Source organism: Buceros rhinoceros, unplaced genomic scaffold, assembly GCF_000710305.1.
Source record: "Buceros rhinoceros silvestris isolate BGI_N320 unplaced genomic scaffold, ASM71030v1 scaffold1792, whole genome shotgun sequence".
In the NCBI taxonomy this organism is placed as follows: Eukaryota; Metazoa; Chordata; class Aves; order Bucerotiformes; family Bucerotidae; genus Buceros; species Buceros rhinoceros.
Genome location: NW_010399284.1, coordinates 11,245 through 30,635, shown reverse-complemented (window position 1 = coordinate 30,635; position 19,391 = coordinate 11,245). Strand labels below are relative to the sequence as shown.

General features: G+C 40.2%; 1 protein-coding gene across 1 annotated transcript in view; it reads left to right on the top strand.

Annotated features, from left to right (window-relative positions):
• Positions 1-18,044, top strand: part of MSRA (methionine sulfoxide reductase A) — a gene marked incomplete at both ends in the record, with an annotated part of 60,815 nt that extends 42,771 nt beyond the window's left edge. Inside the window, one exon of the mRNA XM_010131382.1 lies at positions 17,940-18,044. Coding sequence (XP_010129684.1) covers positions 17,940-18,044 — 105 coding nt within the window. The remainder of the gene's footprint in view (positions 1-17,939) is intronic.
• Positions 18,045-19,391: the final 1,347 nt, after the last annotated feature.

Genomic DNA, 19,391 nt, shown 5'->3' with positions numbered 1-19,391 from the left:
GGGAGAGGAGAGAGAATGTACTGTATGACCCAATGCCATGGAGATGACCACTCCAACAATTTATAGTCAAAGAGATCCAAGCACCTGGGGCTGTTTCCTGGTTTACTTTGCTAGTATAAGCCTAGTCTTAAATTCTGCTAAAGGTATCTAAAATGCCGGAGTTTCTTTGTATGTTCAGACTGTGCTGTCTCATCCAGAATAAGTCTATAAATTTAAAATGGAGAATGAAGAGAACTATCTGTGATTTATTACTGTAATTACTGTCAAGGCGTAGAATCATAGAAATGCTGGTTAGAAGGGACATGTGGAAGTCTTTACCCCAAACTAAAGCAGGACCATCTTCAGCACGCAGTCAGATCATCAGTGGCTTTGCCTAGTGAAATCAGGAAAAGCTGTGAGGACAGAGGTTACAGAAGTGTACAGGGTAGCGTGCTCCGCTGCAGCACTGTCCTCCACAGTGGTTCTCCTAATTTCAGATTGAGTCTTTCAGGTTACAGCTTATGGCCATTGCCACCTGCTATACTGACCACCACTGCTGAAGAAGACTTTGGTTACAGCATCACTGTAACTTCCCGTCACATATTTTGGGTTGGAATCGGCTTTCCCTTTACCATGCTCTTTGACAGGCTCAGCTTCCTGCACGTCCTATGTGCAAGCCCCTTGCCATTTTGGTAGCTTTCTATGGACACGCTTAGTTTCTCAGCGTCCTTGAACTGGCCAACCATCTGGCCTTCTTCGTGCAGAAAAAAACGCAAATGCCAGTGTCATCTTACTTGTAATAACAGTTTCCCACAGTTAATGGTTAAAGGGGCCAACAAATAATCTGATCTTCTACAATTCACTGGTATTCCCCCACTGAAGCTCAGGTAACTGTAGCACTTGTGCTGTGTACAAGAAGCTGGTGGTGGAAAAGCACAGTCAACATACAAGACCTTGGTAATGGCAGAGGAATTCACTAAATACTCTTAGATCATCGCAGGGGAAAGCTATTCACTTTCCTGCAGGTAAGGTGAGAGATGAAGAAGAAAGAGCAAAACAATTAATTGTCCATCTGCCAAGGAGAAATATCTGCTCCCATTCCTTCATCTGCAGTGTGGACCACGTAAGCCAGATGCAGAGTACTGGGCCATTGTGTCGGGGAATTTGTGCTTCACTGGAAGGCAAAAATGGAAGAAAGACAGAGAAGAACTCTGGCTAGCTATATAGAGGGACATGGCCATATGACTTGCTGAGCAGTCGAAGCTCCAAAGGGTCGGAGTTGACTATAGTAATTGTTTTAATGAGAGCTGGAAACTCTTATGAGTGCTGAGCATTACGGAAGTGATGTTCTCAGTGAAGCTTGTGAAGGAAAGGAATGAGAGACATGGCCGCCATGTGTTCATGGATTCTGGTGCTGTGGATGGTCACCATGACCATCCCTGCTGGTCTCCTGCATCTGCAGATCATAGAATTCAGCACAGAACCTTGGATTAAAATATCTTAAGAAGATAAAGAATGTCAAACATTTCTCCCTCAATGTTAAGAAAATACATTTTTATTAGAGGCTGAATTTATGTAACCTCAGCTTTTAACCACAGGATCTTCCTGTGCCTCTTTCTCTTAGCAAGGCTGAAGCTCCTCTCAGTATGAGAAAAAGTATCTGCAGGGAGTGGTGGGAAAGAAATTTGTGCCCTTCATCTGCCAGATTTGCTGTGATTCAATTCAAATAGATCTCCCAATAGTAGGTACTGAACAATAAACAGAAATGGGAGAACAGTGACTCGCGTTATTTGGATGTATTACGCCCTTGAGTTTGGGTTTTTTTTAATAGATTAACAATTACTTTTGTTTTCTCTTTGTCTTCTAAGTACTTTTGGGTATCCAAATTGGGCATTTCTTTTTGGATGAATTAGTGTCCAGGAATACCGGTTTCACTTGAATTAAAATCTCTTTGCTTTTCTTAAATGCTCCCATTTAAATGGGGATTTTAGAAAGGATACAAGTGACCTGTAATTTAAAACTCTTGGTTTCTGACTGGTTGAACTGAAATAATGGATAGTCAAATACAATGAATGTTCATTAGGTTTAAGCCGGACGTAAATGCTTTCACTGGTCTAATATGAAGTATAACATCTACATTTTAGTGAAAAAAAACAAAAAAAAATTATTGTGTGTAAGTAACAGTATAAAGAGTACACTGTTTACTGGAGTCAATTTTAATTAATTTTATTAGTGTCTGAAATAAAGGTTGCCCTTATTGGCCTATTACAGTATAATTAATCATCGATCATAATTCATTTTATGTGAGGTTTCGCATTGGCACAGCCATTCATTAAAATTGGGGTGAGAATTCATAATGTCTAAAAGGTTTGCCACAAAAAAGTGAAATATCTGTAAAGATTTATTAAAGGCCAATGATTGATCTACTTGCCTTTATTTTTTAAACCCAATCTCAAATATGGGTCATGCAGCTGTAGAAATATATTAGCTGGCATTTGATCTGTCTCCATTGGTTAATGGTGAAACCTATGACACCATGTAGCATGTTATTCATAGTGTCCTTAAGAAGGTGCTTGTTGTCACTAAGCGGGGTTTTCTGCTCAGGGTGAGATTCTAGGAATGAAGAATTCCACTTGCCGTAGTCAGCAATGACGTAATCTAAGATGTTCATGTTGCCTCAGATGGTGCCATAGAACAAGCTGCATCTTCTGGCTTGTACCAGCACTGGTGTGGCCAGCAGGAGGAGGGAAGTGATTATCTCCCTATACTCGGCACTGGGAGGCCACCCCTCAAATACTGTGTCCAGTTTTGGGCCCCTCACTTCAAGAAGGTGCTGGAGCGTGTCCAGAGGAGGGCAGTGAAGCTGGTGAACGGTCTAGAGAGCAAGTGTTACGAGGAGCAGCTGAAGGGCCTGGGGTTGTTTAGCCTGGAGAAAAGGAGGCTGAGGGGAGACCTTATTGCTCTCTACAACTCCTTAAAAGGAGAAGAGAGGTGGGGGTCAGATTCTCCTCTCACCTGACAAGTGATAGGACAAGAGGATGTGGCCTTCAATTGCACCAGGGGAGGTTTAGGTTGGCTATTAGGAAGAATTTCTTTCCAGAGAGGGTTGTGAAGCATTGGAACAGGCTGCCCAGGGCAGTTGTGGAGTCCCCATCCCTGTCAGTGTTTAACAGACCTGTCGATGTGATGCTGAGGAACATGGTTTAGGGACCCTGGCAGTGGAGCGTGAACAGTTGAACTCAGTGATCTTAAAGGTCTCTTCCAACCAGACGATTCTGTGATTCTTATTGCAGGGACTTTCATGAGGATGGTTGGGAAAAGTAAATTTGCCATCAAGGAACTGTTAATTCTTTCCAGCAGTTTCAGTGGCTAGCCAGGTTGTCTCTTGTTCTATATTTATCCAGTACCTGGCACAGTGAAGTAGCAGCCTCAATTTGCAATATAATATCTGGATATTACAATGAAATAAGGCAGGACAGGGAGATGTTATTTTCTAGCAGAAAGACAACCCGTTGCTCTCTTGTACACTCAGTAGGGTCCCCAGGAGGAGCTGTGGCTGCGAGGAACTGCTGATGTCACTGGTTTTATCTTCATGATTACAGAAAATAAAATATTTTCCTAAATATGCCTCAACACTACCTGCCGTTAATGGAGATTGTTTATGGTTTCCTCGTGGTGGACAACGAGCTGCCTCAAGCCAGCTGAGAAGTGACGCCAGAACAGCCACTGACTTAGTCTTCACAGTATCCTGATTACCACCAGGCTGCAGGCTATGACATCATTTGTCAAAAAGCTCAGAGCAGACACAAGACCTCTATTGCCCGTTTTCATCAGACAGGGGTTCTGTGGGAGGCAGGGGCTGTAAGGGCATGTCTTAGTGTGCAGCTACGTTTCCTGGATTAACCTGTATTGCAGGGAGCCTGTTCTCAGGGAGCTCTCTGCAGCTTCCTGGCATTCTCTGCCAGTTCAGTCTCCTGCATTCAAACTCGTTTGATTAGCATAGTTTCAAGTTTTTTCAATATCTTTTTTTATCAACCAGGCAACCAACTTTTTCACCTATTCTAAACTGAACTCCCCTTTCCTGCTTTTTGCAGACTCTTGTACCACCCACCAAAGACCGTACATTTCTGCTTTACCTGTCTCTGACCTTACTGCAATTTTTAAGACTTTAATGGAGCAAATTTTTCATCTCCTCCCTCAAAAATCTTTCAGCAGTATCGCTTCAAGAGGGGCGATAGCTATACTTTATATTTAAAAGAAATAGTAGGATTTCAAAAGCTATTAAAGGGAAGGTGCAGTTTTGCCAGGACACTGTAAATGAAATAACTAAATATAATTGTAGTGCTTTTGACTGGGAGGTTTTTTTCCTGATCCTTAAGGTACTTCCCTGCCGTTCCTCTGTCACGTCTGTAGTCTGCTTTCATTTCGAAAGATGCCCCCTTTTGTCTCTGTGCCCAGTCATCATCCTACGCTCAATGTCTGCTTACTCACTTTTCCCCAACGCTCTCATAGGTGTGTTCTAGATATTTATAAATTGTCTAAACTCTACCTTGCTAAGCTCATACCCCCTTAGAGTTTATTTCTTTAATGACTTTCTCAGAAAATGGGTCTCTTGGGAATTTTTACAACTTCCTAGAATTCTTTTATTACTTTTGGTGGATTTAAAAGTGTTTATCTAATATAAATTAATTCTGAATTTTCATCCTAGTGCTCTTTTTGCTGGAAGCCCACTGAATGTCTATCACAGAATGGCAGGGGCTGGAAGGGATCTCTGGGGATCACCCAGTCCAACCCCCTGCTAGAGCAGGGTCGCCAGAGCAGGTTGCCCAGCAAGGCGTCCAAGCAGGTTTGGAACCTCTCGAGAGAAGGAGACTCCACAAACTCCCTGGGCAGCCTGGGCCAGGGCTCTGTCTCTGTCATCATGAAATTCTCTACTCCGTTGCTGTCTCTTTTCAGTTTGATGTCTCCAGTGGAACTACGTTGCCTGTGCTGATTTTTGCACATTTGTTTTGGGGAAATCATGCGGGAAATAATGATCCCAATCGTATTCATTTGTATCATATAACTATCAGATTAGTTTCATGAAAGTTAGATATGAAAGAGAAGCTCTCAGAGTACAAATACAGCAAAGTATCCAGTTTTTTGCATTCTCGCCTACAGTTCTCAGGTATTAAGACATGTACAATTTTCTTCTAAGGGCTGAGTCAGTGTCCAGATCCACAAGGAGTGACAATTTCAGAAATATTCCTGCATATTTCAGAAATCTGACCTTGCATTCAGAATCTCCTCAGAGTAGTGACCTCTTACTGAAATCACTCTAGAGAGAAAAGGATAAAACTACAATTTTTGCTATTCTAGTAGAAAAGAATAGATGATAGAACATCTTACTCTCATTTCTTCTTTTTTTATATTCCAGATTATTTAATGTTTTTCCAACTCCTTACACTGAGCTCGCTATAAATAGATGTCCCTAGGTATTATATTTACCTCCATTTATCCCTTCACAAAGCCATTCTCAATGCATGGTGTATTCTTCACATTTCTGTTACTCTTTTCCTTCCATTATGCCCATTTATTTAAGGAAATTCTCTGTGTTGCATAACTGGAGTACAGAGTTGTGAACTTTGAAGCGAAAAAAGTGATCATATTTTCTGCTAAATTGACGTTAAAAAAATATTTCCGTTATAAATCGAAGCTGGATTTCACTGCTGAGTCCAAGTGTTTTATTTGTATATTTGTATATATATATATTCTTCACTTTTCCATCTATGCTTTTTCTGTACTGCTCCAGTTTGGGATATTACAGCCAGTTTTGTGAACAAATCTCCCCTTAAGACTATTTTCTGGAGACTTAAGTCTCTATAGCTTCTTACTCCTGGACCACTTGCAGTTGTCTTGGAACATCACTCCCTGTCCTACCAAAAGGGAATTCTTGGCTTCCATTTGCCTTCTCAGCAACAAGTCACAGCTGAGGCAAACAAATAAAGCTTTATCTGAGACGGCAGTGCTCGGACTGCTGAACATTTTTACTCACTTAAATGCAATCTAGAATTAGGTCTCAGCTTCCTAATCATTTGTGATCATGTCATTCAGTGAGGTTTTAGGTTCTTGCACTCTAGCAGTCTGCACTACTAGGATAGGCTCTGGAAAATGACTCTCGAGTCATTCTTTGCTTTCTGCAATCAGCTGTCTCTGTTCCTGGCAGATGTAGCGGTCAGAAGATTCATGCTCTTCAAAGACTTGTCCTTCATTTCTCTATCTCACAGAGCTTTTTGGGGATTGGTTTATTCACTGCTCTTTAAGGAAAGTTTCACTCTTCTAACCATATTCCCTCATTTTGCCTTCATTGTCTTGTCCTTGGGTACTTCACTTTGGAAACTGTTTGTATTATGACTCTGTATTGTCTGTGGCAAGAGAAGGACAGGACACAAGTCCTAAAGTCCTTACACTTGGGTCAGGGCAACCTCGGTATCAGCACAGGCTGGGGGATGAAAGGATGGAGAGTAGCTGTGGGGAGAAGTACTTGGCAGTGCTGGTGGGTGAAAAGCTGGACATGAGCCAGCAACATGTGCTCACAGTCCAGAAGCCACCTGTGTCTGGGCTCATCCCCAGCAGTGTGGGCAGCAGCTCGAGGGAGGGGATCCTGCCCCTCTGCTGCGCTCTGCTCTGGGGAGACCCCCCTGCAGTGCTGGGTCCAGCTCTGGGCTCCTCAGCACAGCACAGACATGGACCTGCTGGAGCGGGGCCAGAGGAGGCCACAGGAATGACCCGAGGGTGGAACCCCTCTGCTGGGAGCACAGGGGAGAGAACTGGGGGTGTCAGCCTGGAGCAGAGAAGGCTGCGGGGAGACCTTAGTGCAGCCTTTGAGTGCTTTAGGGGGCCTCTGAGAAAGCTGGGGAGGGGCTTGGGTCAGTTGTTGAGCAGAGCTGCCTGGAGTTGTCGCAGCCCGAAGCAGAGAGGCAGATCTTGGTGCACAGGAGCAGAATTTGTTGAGGAAAGAAATTGAGGAAAGAAATTCAACAATTTGACCAACACTGAGCCAGAAGGCTGCAGCTTGTGTCTGCGGATTTTACAATAAAATAGAGATTAAAGGAATGGTTTAGTTGCTTAAAGGGACAGTCATTTAGATACTGTATCTGAGACACCCACGGAAGGCTTACAGATTGTCACTGGGTGTGTAGGAGAACTGTTACCTTCTGGAGCAGGAGCTAATGTGCAGACAATTTGTCCTAAGCCATCTTAAATAAACTACCTACGTTTGTGGCACAGCTGAGGTACTGTCTTAATTTCGTGCTGCTGAAAGCTTGTTAGAAAAGGTTAATTTTTTAAAAATGGTAGGTAGTACAGCCAAATTATCACCTTCTGAGATTCTTACTTGAAGTCAAAATTGCATCACCTTGTATATTCCACACAGCATGGTATGACTGAATTTTTTATTTTCTAAGCGTGATAATATTGTTTCCCTTAGCCCCACACTAAGTATTTATATTAGGTAAAGGTTTTGCATTTGGGTTTGAAAAGACAGAAACGCGGCCAGTCCAGGGCTTGTAGTGTTAAGAGAAATATTGTGGCAAGTATGGAAAATTAATTATGAAGAACACAATGTAATAGTGACTTAAGCTCTGTAAAATGGGGATAACGGAATCCACATTTAGAAAGTGCTTTGTGGTCTTTAGGACAAAGGATGGTGCAACTGTGACGTTGTGTTTAACTTTTATCCTCAGAGTTTCTCATGCCCGTGGATAACAGGATATATTTCCTGGGCAGATCTTTATTCGCTGTGTTTATCTGTTACGATAAAAAATGTCAACATAATTTCATTAATTTAAATTTTTCAAAGGAGCTTTGCAATGAAAAAATTTTCTGAGCTGCTAAATCCATAACTGTGTGACAGCAGAAATGGATGATAGCAGAAGCAGACTAAAGCTGCGTAGAACGTCATGCGGTGGAAAAATGACTCCTGTGCCTTAGCTAGTGGCAGAAGTTTGAGTTGTAGTTGGGTACAAGTCTTAGCCTCTGAGCAAAGGGCAGAGGATTTAAGTCAGATGCCCCAAGGTCTTATTCTGTCCCCAAGTCTGTTCTATTGTCATGCTCCCGTGGATGTTGTTCAAGAATGATGTTACACCTAATAATAATCAATGAATCAATGTGTTTGTCATTATACATGAACAAAAGATGGTCTTTTGTGGTATTTCAGCTTGTCACAGCTTTGTTCCAGCAGCCTTGTTACGTTCTTTAATAAACATTTTCTTATCTGACCTAACAGGCACAAGTGTGTAAGATGGGGAATTAATCTGAGGGGAAGAGAATGAGCAGGACTACAGAATACAAGGACTTAACTTCTGAATGATGACTTTTTCCTCTGAGGAAACTTAAATTCACTCTATCCAAAGTCTCCAACAGAAACTTAAACTGAGCTCTTTGAGACTGAATTCTCCCCAAACACAGAATCTAAAGTTGTGGACGACTAAATCTTTCTTATAATATGAATAATTTTCATAGGGAATGTCTTTGTGTTCATGATGTGTTACTCTCTGGATAGCAAGTTCACCACATGCTTTGGATGTACGTTTTCCTAAGACTCTGTACAGAACAATAGAAGTGTTTCTTACCTGGTTTTGAGTTTTTTTCTGTATTGCTTGTAAGTTTATTATCTAATACAGGGTAGAGAAATACATTAACTGCAGCAGCTTTGAGGAAGGTCAAAGTAGAAGGTGATGAAATCAAAGAAAATTCTTTCATTATCTCCTATATAAAAAGAGTGGGGAAAATCTAATAAATATATTGTGGATTTTAGCTCCTCTTATAAACATCATATAAACAAAAGACAGTGTTAAATCAGAATTGTATATTGTGCTGTTTGTTACTGTGCTCTTAGGAATGCTTTGGAACAAGTAGTAGATTTTCATGTGCTTTCTTTGAACAGGTGGAAATAAATATATTTGGAATGAAAAGTGAGGGTTCTGTATTTGTTGTACTCTTCCAAAGCTTGGATCCTAGTCCAGGGAAGAGAATGGAGTGATTTGTCCTGCTTTATGCTATTAAGTGTTTCAGTCTCAGCCAGGAAAGTGACAAATTCGGTGACATTTTTCATAACCACCTGTCTCCAGTGCTGTATCTTCATTGGACACTATGTATTCGTATGATGACATTTTTTACCTTCTTTCATTTCTTATTGCTCTCCGAACTGCTTTTCATGAGATACAATGTGATTTTTGAATATTTGAAAATCTACAAAATATGGTTTTGTTTCCAAGAGCATAGTTTAAATGTTTTTGTCACAGCAATGGTTATTTTAGCATGTCATTTTTAAAGAAAACATATAGTATAAACCAGTTATACCCTAATTCTTGGCTGCATGGCAATGTAAGATGCTATCAATAATACAGGATTGCTAAATAAGGTTCTGTAATTCCCATACTTCTTCCATATTTAATCCTTCATTTTATTAATGTGTCCTCACATAATTTATTGGCACGTAAAGGCTCGGTCCATCTCATGTGTAGGTTTAGGGTTAAACTCGGGCTTTTAAATGGGAATGTTGTAAAGGTGGCAATACAGTATCTTTCTGTTTCCAACACCATAGCTGAAATATTTTACTTCACCTACATAAACATCATCTAGAAATTGCAGTTAGGTTCATCAACGATAACCATAACTCATCAACCATAACGAAAAGAAAATAACAGAAAAGTTCCAAGTCTTTGTACAGTGCTTGGGATAGAAGAGCCTCGTTAACACTAAGTGAACGAAGGAAAAAGAGCGGCAATTCACTCATCTATTCACAGCATTTAAGGCCGATAAGGGCTCACTACATTATTTAATTTGACATTTTTTATATGATAGGTCATTAAGTTTCATCCAGGTACTGTTTTATTAAGCTCTGTAACTTTTTCCTTTAACTGTGGTATTATTTGAAGCGTCTCTCCCAAAAGGAAATCTGATTTGATTTGAAAACATCGTGATGTGAAGATTTGACCATTTCCCTTGTTTTATAGACCTAGTTTTATAGGGGCGCTGAATGATCCAGTGGCGTTGCTGAGCAGTAACCATCTTCTGTATTTAAAACATGTTCCTGCTTTGCCATTTGAATTTCCCTGGTTTCTCTTCCTGCCACTGGCTCTTGAAATGCCTTTTCATGGCTTGTTCAAAGCCCCCTTTTGCACTTAGTCATTTCCTACCTGAGAACATGCTTCAGTTAAAACCTTCTAGGTTTGCTTTTTGAAAGACTGAATAGATGTTGCTCTTTGTGGCTACCACTGGAACTGTTTTTGAGGGTCTACTTAATGTTAGGTTTGATCTCACCAGTGCCGTTCCTACCAACCTCTAGGTTGCTCGGGTGTGCCAGTTCAATCGCTATTCCATTTTATTGCAGTATTGCAGTGAAATTCCATATTTACTTGCTTGTCTACTGCCACTCACACCTTCCTCAAAGATTGTTCCCAATTTGCAGTTATTGTGTGTGTCACTTTTTTCCTTAAGTAGAGATATTATGTATGTCTTTTCAATAAATTTTTGATTGAATGCCCTCAGCACAGCAAGTAATTGTTTTGTAAGACCATCCGATCAGCCATCTCATCAGAGTTATCCTCAGATTTTATAAGTTGAGACTTTTTATTTCTTTAAAATTACTGATGAAAGACTTTAACAGCAACGGGCTTTGTACCAATCCCTGCAGAGGACAGATAAAAATGCTGCCATTCAAGTGCTTGTTCCCATTAGACAATTTTTTTTAGAACTGTCATTTACACAATTCTTAATCCATTTAACATGTGCACTATTTATATTGTACAGTGCTAATTTTTTAATCAGACTGTCATGAAGTAATAAGTCGAATGCATTAATAAAGTCTGAGTCTGTTACATCCATGCTATTATATCCTACATTTATTACAACTAGACTTGTAATTTCATGAAAGAATGAAATCGGGTTTGGCTGACAAGACCTATATTCCATATGACCGTGTTGACTGGCATTAATTATGGGCCTATCTTCAACATTTTTTCCTCAGTTTAATACCGCAGGAAATATTCTGTTGTGTTGTCCAGGAGCAATGTCAGACTAATCATTAAGATGACATGGTTCATCCAGCTCAGTGATCTCTGCTGTGTCCTGGCTAGCAAAGCAACACAACTCAAAGGAGAGATATCCCTTATCACATACCACAACCAAAACAACTTCCCTAGGATGCAGACATTCCTCCCAATACAAATGGTAAAGGAGCTTTCCACTGACATCTGCAAGAAATCACTGTGATGTTTTTTTGAACCTGAGATTTCTTTTGGATGAAATTATATCAGAATGGACTTTCTAGGAGCACACCTGCTGCGCTCCAGCTGTGAACAGCATTCAGTCCACAGGGCCAGACCAGAGGAAGATCACCATGAGCCAGCAGTGGCCAAGAAGGCCCATGGTCTCTTGGGGTGCACTAAGTGTGGCCAGCAGATTGTGTGAGGTTCTTCTCCCCCTCTATTCTTCCCTTAGTGAGGGCACATCTGGAGTCCTGTGTCCAGTTCTGGGCTTCCCAGTTCAAGAGAGACAAGGAGCTACTGGAAAGAGTCCAGCAGAGGCTGTGAAGATGATGAGGGGACTGGAGCATCTTGGTGCTGAAGAAAGGCTGAGAGCCCTGGGTCTGTTCAGCGGGAGAAGAGAAGGCTGAGAGGGACCTCATCAGTGCTGACCAATAGCTAAAGGGGGTGTGTCAAGAGAATGGGCCAGATTCTTCTCAGTGCTCAGTGACAGGACAAGGTGCACTTGGCACAAACTGGAACACAGGAAATACCACCTGAACAAGAAGAAAAAATTCTTTCCCATGAGGGTGAGGAAGCCCTGGTCCAGGCTGCTGAGAGAGGTTGTGGAGTCTTCTGCTCTGGAGAGATCCCAAACCTGCCCGGACACCATCCTGGGCAATCTGCTCTGGGTGACCCTGCTGTAGCAGGGGGCTGGACTGGATGATCCCCCAGAGGTCCCTTCCAACCCCACCCCCAGTCTAGGATTCTGTAAAGAAATCCCCCTGGAAGTGCTTGCAGTGGGGACATCCAGCCTACGGAATACATAAGCTGTAAAGACAGTGATCAAGGGATTAAAGTTTTACCGTCTCCTTTTGTCCTATAGGCTGTGTAATCGGTTCAGGTTTTTTAATGGGTTCTTCAATGTACAGCTGTTTTAAAAACAGGAATAGAAAAAGTGTCAGTAGTACTGGTCTTGCTTTCAGGTATTCCATTCTGTGTCTGATTATCAAAAACAATTTGCTGCAAAAGAACACACAGGATTTTAACAAAAAGTTAAGAACTTTTTATAGCTGTGCTGTATAAATTTTAAATACTTGCAAATAAAAAACCAGTTCATTTAGTAGTTTTGTTTTGCAGATTTTTATAAATAAACAACATTGTTCAAACTGGAAATCTTCTTTATTTTAAATTCATTCAACTAGTTCTACTGAAAAATATGACTGAATTTCTGTGAAAAAATTTGTACCCATTTTTCACTGTCCCCTTATTCTCTTAATTTTGATTCGACGGAGTAAAAACCTGAGTGATGCTAACAGTCAACAGAACTGCAGGTTTTTAGCAGTTCGTTGTTCTATCAGCAAATTTTCTTACCTTTTAAAGTTTTCATTAACTGTGTAATTAACATAAATAATTAACATTTAAGAAAATTCTCTGTTTAGATGTTTGCACGACATCATAGCTGCTGTATGTGCTACTTCCTGTAGGTGCTAGAAAAGACATGATTTCCACTGCTCCAGGCAGAATTTTCTGCCTTCCAGGCAGATGTTTCTAGAATTCATGGAAAATTTTATTTTGATTAACAACTGGAGGTTTGGCCGACCCGTAATGATAATTTGGCTTTTTGCTGGGTAAGATTGACATATTTTAATAGAGCTGTATTAAAGAGCGTGGCTCACACTGAGAAGGTGAAGCATTATATTTTGTAAAGCAGAAATTCACAGTGCATAATAACCCAAACATTATCTCCTAGTTCATTCCTAGCAAAGTTATTTGAAATATAAAGACGAAGGTAAAAAAACAGTAGCCACGTGTCAGTGTCATTGTATACCTGATATATTTTACAATCTCTTCCAAATGGTGGGAAAATCAACCTGAAATCAGAGAAGTGGTCAGGAAACCAGGAGCTGCAGCTGGTGAATGTGTAGGGCTGGGCTGCTCATCACCACATCAAGCAGAACTACAAGGGGCTCTCAGAAGCAGCCGGTGGGAGCCCAGTTCAGATAAAGACCATTGGTTCTTCACATACTGTGTAGTAGAAATATCAAATATGCTTTTTCAGCCCTTTCTTGGGCATCTGCTTATGGTCATGGGCAAAGAGAGGCTGAAGGTCTGAACTAGAATGTTCTTATGATCTCAAAAAATAATAGGAAAATTTGTGTCCAACAGTGTCATTAATTAGAAAGATCAAAAAAAAAGATAAGGCATGGCTTCCAAGCAGTCTTTGTCTGTACAGAAAGATCTTTAAATACATTATCTCAGGGAATAAATAAAAAGTCTGTTCCCTTTGTTCTTCTTCTTTGCTTGTTTTAAAAATGAAGGGCACTCACCTCTTGATGAAGTTACCTTGACTTCTGGAGGAAATCCTGTCCATTGAGTGCTTTGAGTCAAGAGCCATTGCTTTTCTATGTACAAAACATGGGCCCGCTCTAGTGAAAGTCTCTCATCTGTGTTAGGAGGGAAGTCAAATAAAATTGTCATAACACACCCTTCTTAAAAATCTGTGATCAGTGATTATTTCCGTTCTTTTCATCCTCATTGCTTGGAAGGTATAAAAGTTAAGTAGATCCCCACAGTGCGGGATCTCAGTGTGTTAGCATGGAACCCTTTGTTAGTTTATTTAGCACATTGCAATTTTAGGAGGACGCTGGAAATTGTGTGAGTTATAACTACAATGTAATAAAGATTCCCAGGCTGGTATGAAGAAATGGATGCTCAGAAGACCTGCTACTATTTTGTGTCATACTTTGTACATTCACTAGGGCCTTGGGTTTAGGTAGCGCAAATTATTTTAGCTCCAGGATCAGGAAGTAACCTCTGAAATGTGCAACAGCTGAAAATCTGACCCATTTCTTTAGTTTGTATTTAGACAGTTACTGGATTTAGGACCTTCATTTCAGTGGGTAAAGAGAGGAAAGTCCTTTATTATTGAAGAACTGGGGCAGGAAGGAATAGTTTTGGCATTGCTTGAATTTTATAATTTAATTCACCCAGGGCTGGTCTAGCTAAAGATGAAGCCTACACGTCATGTAGCAATGCCGTGGCTGCTGGGTGGTTGGGTCTTTGCAGGTGAGGTGCTCTCAAACCAGCCCTTTGAAGTTGTTCCACTTTGCCGGAAATAATTAAACGCTTGCTGGATACAGCAAGTTAAAAAGAATGAGTTCGCTTCTGTAATCCGTCAGCTTGGGCACTCACCTGGGAGGTGATTAAGAAGGTGAAAATCTAAACACTATTAGGAAGGAAAGAAAAAATGAAAAGGAGTGTTGAGGTGTTGCTCAGATGTCTTTTTCTATGGCTCTTTACAGGAATATTTTTGCCAGAGTTTGAATCCCCGCTGAAAGAGCTCACTGTAGCTAATCCTCCGAGAGTGGCTGTTTTCTAAGTGGGAAATGGATATAGGATAAACAGACAATCTGCTGCTGGCACGCAGCCCTCTCTGCCGCCGTGTAATGAAGCCTTATCGTCTGCAGCGAGGCTCTTCAATGGCTAAGCTGCTTCTAGAGCTGAGCACCATAACCGGCAATCCGATAACAGCACCTATAAATAAAGGATTTCTATTTGCACAGCTAACAGCAAATGAAATTATATTTAGTGACTCAATAAATTATTTTTAAAAAACATTGTTCAAACATTGAGTTTTTTGGGGAGAAGACTTCTAGAGATGTTCATCCTTGTTAAAACTTTTGGAACTTGAAGTGAAGGATACTTTTGCTGTGGAATAGTAAAGATCAGCTAATTGAAAGCCATAGGTGAACTGAGGACACCGTGACTGTCTGACTTGATATAAATGGACCATTTCACCTTGGTGCCTCCTTCAGAATTTCTCATGAAAGGTCCATTTGTATCAGGTCTGAATATCCCTGAAAGAACAGCGTCTGTCACTGATCTTTTTAAATTGTTTCAGTGCTGCTGCATTAGCCTATTAAATTCCTTGTTAGAAGACAGGCAGCTTTTTTGAGAGCAAATGGGTTTGTGGTTTAAGTTCCAGTTTAAGTTCCCTTCTGCCACTGTGGCTGCAGCTGAGTCATATTTGGCAGCAACGAGCTGCTTGTTTTCACATGCTGCTTAGGGTGACCTTGTGGTATCTGCCGATTCTTTCTTGTGGGGTGTGTTGTACCTGGGGTGAGTTTGCTCTTTTTCTGTCCCATGATGTTATTTTCTCTCTGGGCTGCTTCTAGGAAGTCTTGTGGTTAATGTGTCCCACAAGGAGCTTTTGATCTGTTGTTTGCTCACATGTACCCAGTTGATTGGTATCATTTTCACTGAAATTGTTGGGAAGTGGGAGGGCACACCACAAGTGCCTAAGATTGTTCATAGCAGAAATAGCCATGCCAGTGTGTTCTGAAGTGAAATTCCTAGATTGTGGAAAGGCTTTGAGGAAACCTAGAGGTGAATCTGATAGGACCAGCAGCTTTACCTCTTTGCTTTTCCTTCAAGGATGGGTATTGATTTTGAGTATACTCTAGGTTCTACCGGACTATTAGTCTCGCATCTGAGGATTTTTTTCTCCAGGTTGGGCTATAGTTCTCAGAGTAGCACTGTTATTTCTTTATTCAGAGGAAAAGAGGAAAGCTGACTCTGAACTTCTGGATTAGTCAGAGCAGACAGTGTTGACAAGATGTAACTGCTGCTTCAATTGAAAGGAAAGGTAATGCCTCTGTTGTTTTGAAGTTCTTTAAGAAACTCCCTTGTGATCTAAAGCTAGTCATCTTAGACAAGCAATTTACTCCTGAGTGATAACAACCTTTCATAAGCTTTACATTGGCCTTCGGGGGTGGGGGGAAGAGAATTAAAATCAGAAGCCACTCCTTAATCTCGTTTTAGTTATACAGTGTAGGCTTGTGAGAGCTGGACAAACTGTTGTCTATTTGCTCTCCTTTATCTCAAGTAATAACAAAAGTCCCAACCTGGGCTTCAGCTAAGGCAACCCCTGTTATTTTCACTGATAGTCCATATTAAATTGTGAAATCTGGAATAATTTCTGTCTCTGACCTAAACTGACCATCAGTTCATGCTGTAATATAGAAAAAGCATTTCATTTTATTGTTAAACCAATTATCTGTGACTTGTATTTTTATTCTAGTAAATGTGTGATCCTTTTCCACTAGCCTAGAATCAGAGCTTGACTGCAGATAATGCGTTCCTTCCCTGGACTCGAATAGGTGTAGGGTGTGTGGAAGAAGAACTGGGCCAGCGTTCGCCTGGACAGTGCCCTGGTGGACGGGATGACATGGCTTTAGCTACAAGTTACATGAAACTTGTATTCTTTTGTCTTTTCATCTCAGCAAGTGTATCTTTGTGGTATTGTGAAGCAGACTTGATAGGAACCACTCTAATTTTATCAACATTTTCATTACAGATCTCTCAGATGTGTCCCCTTTGACTGCTCTGCATTCTAGACGAAAATTAATCCCCGTCTTTTAAATCTGTTTTAATAGCCAGCCCACCCCTCTGTGTCTCATTTAGGTTTTATTCTTTTCAGGAACCCCATTAACTCACATAATGCTGTCAACTTTTCCCTGTTATATTTCTTTAATATATCCAGCATCCTTTTTATTTTTTCCTACTGTTTTTTTGCTTTAATTACAATTTTCTTGGCACTGAATTAGTGTTTCTACTGAACACTCCTGGTTACTCATAGAAGTAACCAGGATTTTTCTTTGCTGGTGACAACTAATTCTTTTGAAGTCGGTTGAGTAAATATGAAGTTTATGCTGGTGTAAATAAAATAAAAACTGGCCTAGAGTGATCAAGGAGCTTATTACGTCCCCACCAAAAGGGAGATCTGGCTGTCCAGTTTACTCTTGTTTAGTTACTTATTATGATTTAACTGAAAACATGGTAAGTTTTTTTTTCCTCATTCATGCATAGATTATGACAACAAATATGGCCATATTTAGAAATTGTTAAATATGTCATATATAATATTTATAAAATGCTTGTGTAGCACTCAGTGTGATGGACTTTCACCCTGAGATTTCTGAGCATGTGTCAATATAACTGTTGTTTACAATTGAACTGTGTGGCCAGGTCCTTCACGTTTTATGAAGCTGGATCTTTCAATAATATTGTGAGTGATAAAACACATACGGAATGAAAAACTATGCCCATAATGTAACTGAAAAATAGGAATAATATGGTTTAATGTGCTGTAACACCTGCTAACCTTCCTTGAACTTCGTCTGCTGCTGTGAAGTTCAGTCAGGCTTGCTTTGACTCTTTGTGAAGCCCTTTGGCATCAGTGGTTTGGATGATGTGAAACAGTTTGAAAGTATTTTTGTGATGTTGAAATTTGGTTTTACTATCAATTATATTACCCATATTTTACCTCTTGAAAATGAAGCCCGGTTTTGTACTGTCAAGACAACTTAGACATACAAGTTTTCATGTTGTATATAGAATATTTTTAAATATTTTCCCAGTTGTTGGTTACAAATATTTAAGAACTATTCGTTTTTTCTACTGCAGTGACATCCCTGTCTTACCTTATTGCCTCTCTGCTTAGTTTATTTCTTGATGGCTTTGTCCAAACTAGCAGATATCTTAAAGCTGACATGTGTATAAAAGAGTGCATAAAAAAGCTCAAGTATAAATGATGGTAAATCAAAACACCTTTTAGGAAAAAAAAAAAGAAAGGAAAAAAAGGATTATGCTGTGGATCTCAATATAAACCATCAGATTTGCACTAGCTAATTCTCTCTAATAACATCTGATTTTATTTTGTCTTTTCAGGTAAAACTGGCCACACAGAGGCTGTACGAGTAGTATATCAGCCAGAAAACATCAGCTTTGAGAAGCTGCTCAAGGTCTTCTGGGAGAATCATGACCCGACACAAGGTAGAGTGATGAGTGAGCCAGTATTTAATTATCTTACTAATTACAGCTGGGATAATTAGTGTTTGAGCTGCATGGAAGAGATGAACCTTGAAATCACACTGGTGCTCAAGAATATGATTGCAGACATTAATTGACAGAGAAAGAGAGGAAGAGAGGGAATGAGAGTACAGCAACTCATGATACCCCTCCTCCTTTACAGCTGTCGGTGCTGGGAAAATTCCCACAGAGAGGCCCAGCAGACAATAGAAAATGTTTTTCAACTTCGATTATGACAGTTTCTTCTGTAATGCTCTTTTTGTCTCTTAAAACCTCTTTCTTTGCAGCTTCAGAGCTCGTAGTTTTATTTGTGCCACAGACCTTTATCCATTCTAAAGAAAAGTATGGGTTTTTATTTATATTTTTCAATGGCAGTGAATATCTTTTATGATTAGAAAAAGGGAACAAAAAGAGTTAAGAGATGGTGCGTGGAGACACCGGCAGAACATTCTAGCTATTTGCCTTATTTGAACCTTTTCATTTTATTTATCTGTCTTGGAAGATGCTTCGTGATGACATTACATGCATCTGTGCAAACATAAAAGGGAAACTGCATTGAGAAAACATTGTTCATGTTTATAGGATTTCAATAAACATAATTCTTTCTACCATTGCCCAGAAATATTACACACAGCAAATCATTTCAATATTTTAACAACTATCATAATTATGCTACTTGTGACTACATCTGGGGATGAAAAAATGCAGATGATACCTTAAAAAATGTGATACCGTTCTGGGAGACATCAGCTCAGAGAAGGATCCAGGGGCTATCATGGATAAGTGTCTTCCAGTGAGCCCAGAGCGCAATGCAAAGACAAAAGTTGGAACTCCTGCCTAAAGGGAAGCCTTAGTCAGGAGCATGAAAACTATTTTCTATATGCGGAGTCAGTAAAATCTCAGAATCCTTTGTGTGGTTTCTGTGTTGACATACCAGAAGTTACACAGAAATATTGCTGGGGATTTGAAGGAGGGACAGAAAAAGGCCCAGAAAACTGGCCTGGTGCTGCGGGTAAACACATTCATCTAGCTGAAGACGTATAATGCTTTGATCAAGTAATCTGTGCATGAGCAGATACCTCTTAGTGAAGGGGACAACCCAACCACTGGTCAGCCGTAACAAAATTCCAGTACTGGAAACTGAAGTTTGAAATGTTCCACCTCAGAATAAAATACTTACACAGCTCTCAGTGTAATTAGCCTTCAGAGTCTTTTTCCATCACCATTCTTTCAAGTTTTTAAGATGAGATAATTTTAATTTTAAAAGAGGTGCTTGATTCAAGTCAAGAGAAGAAATTCCATGTCTATGTG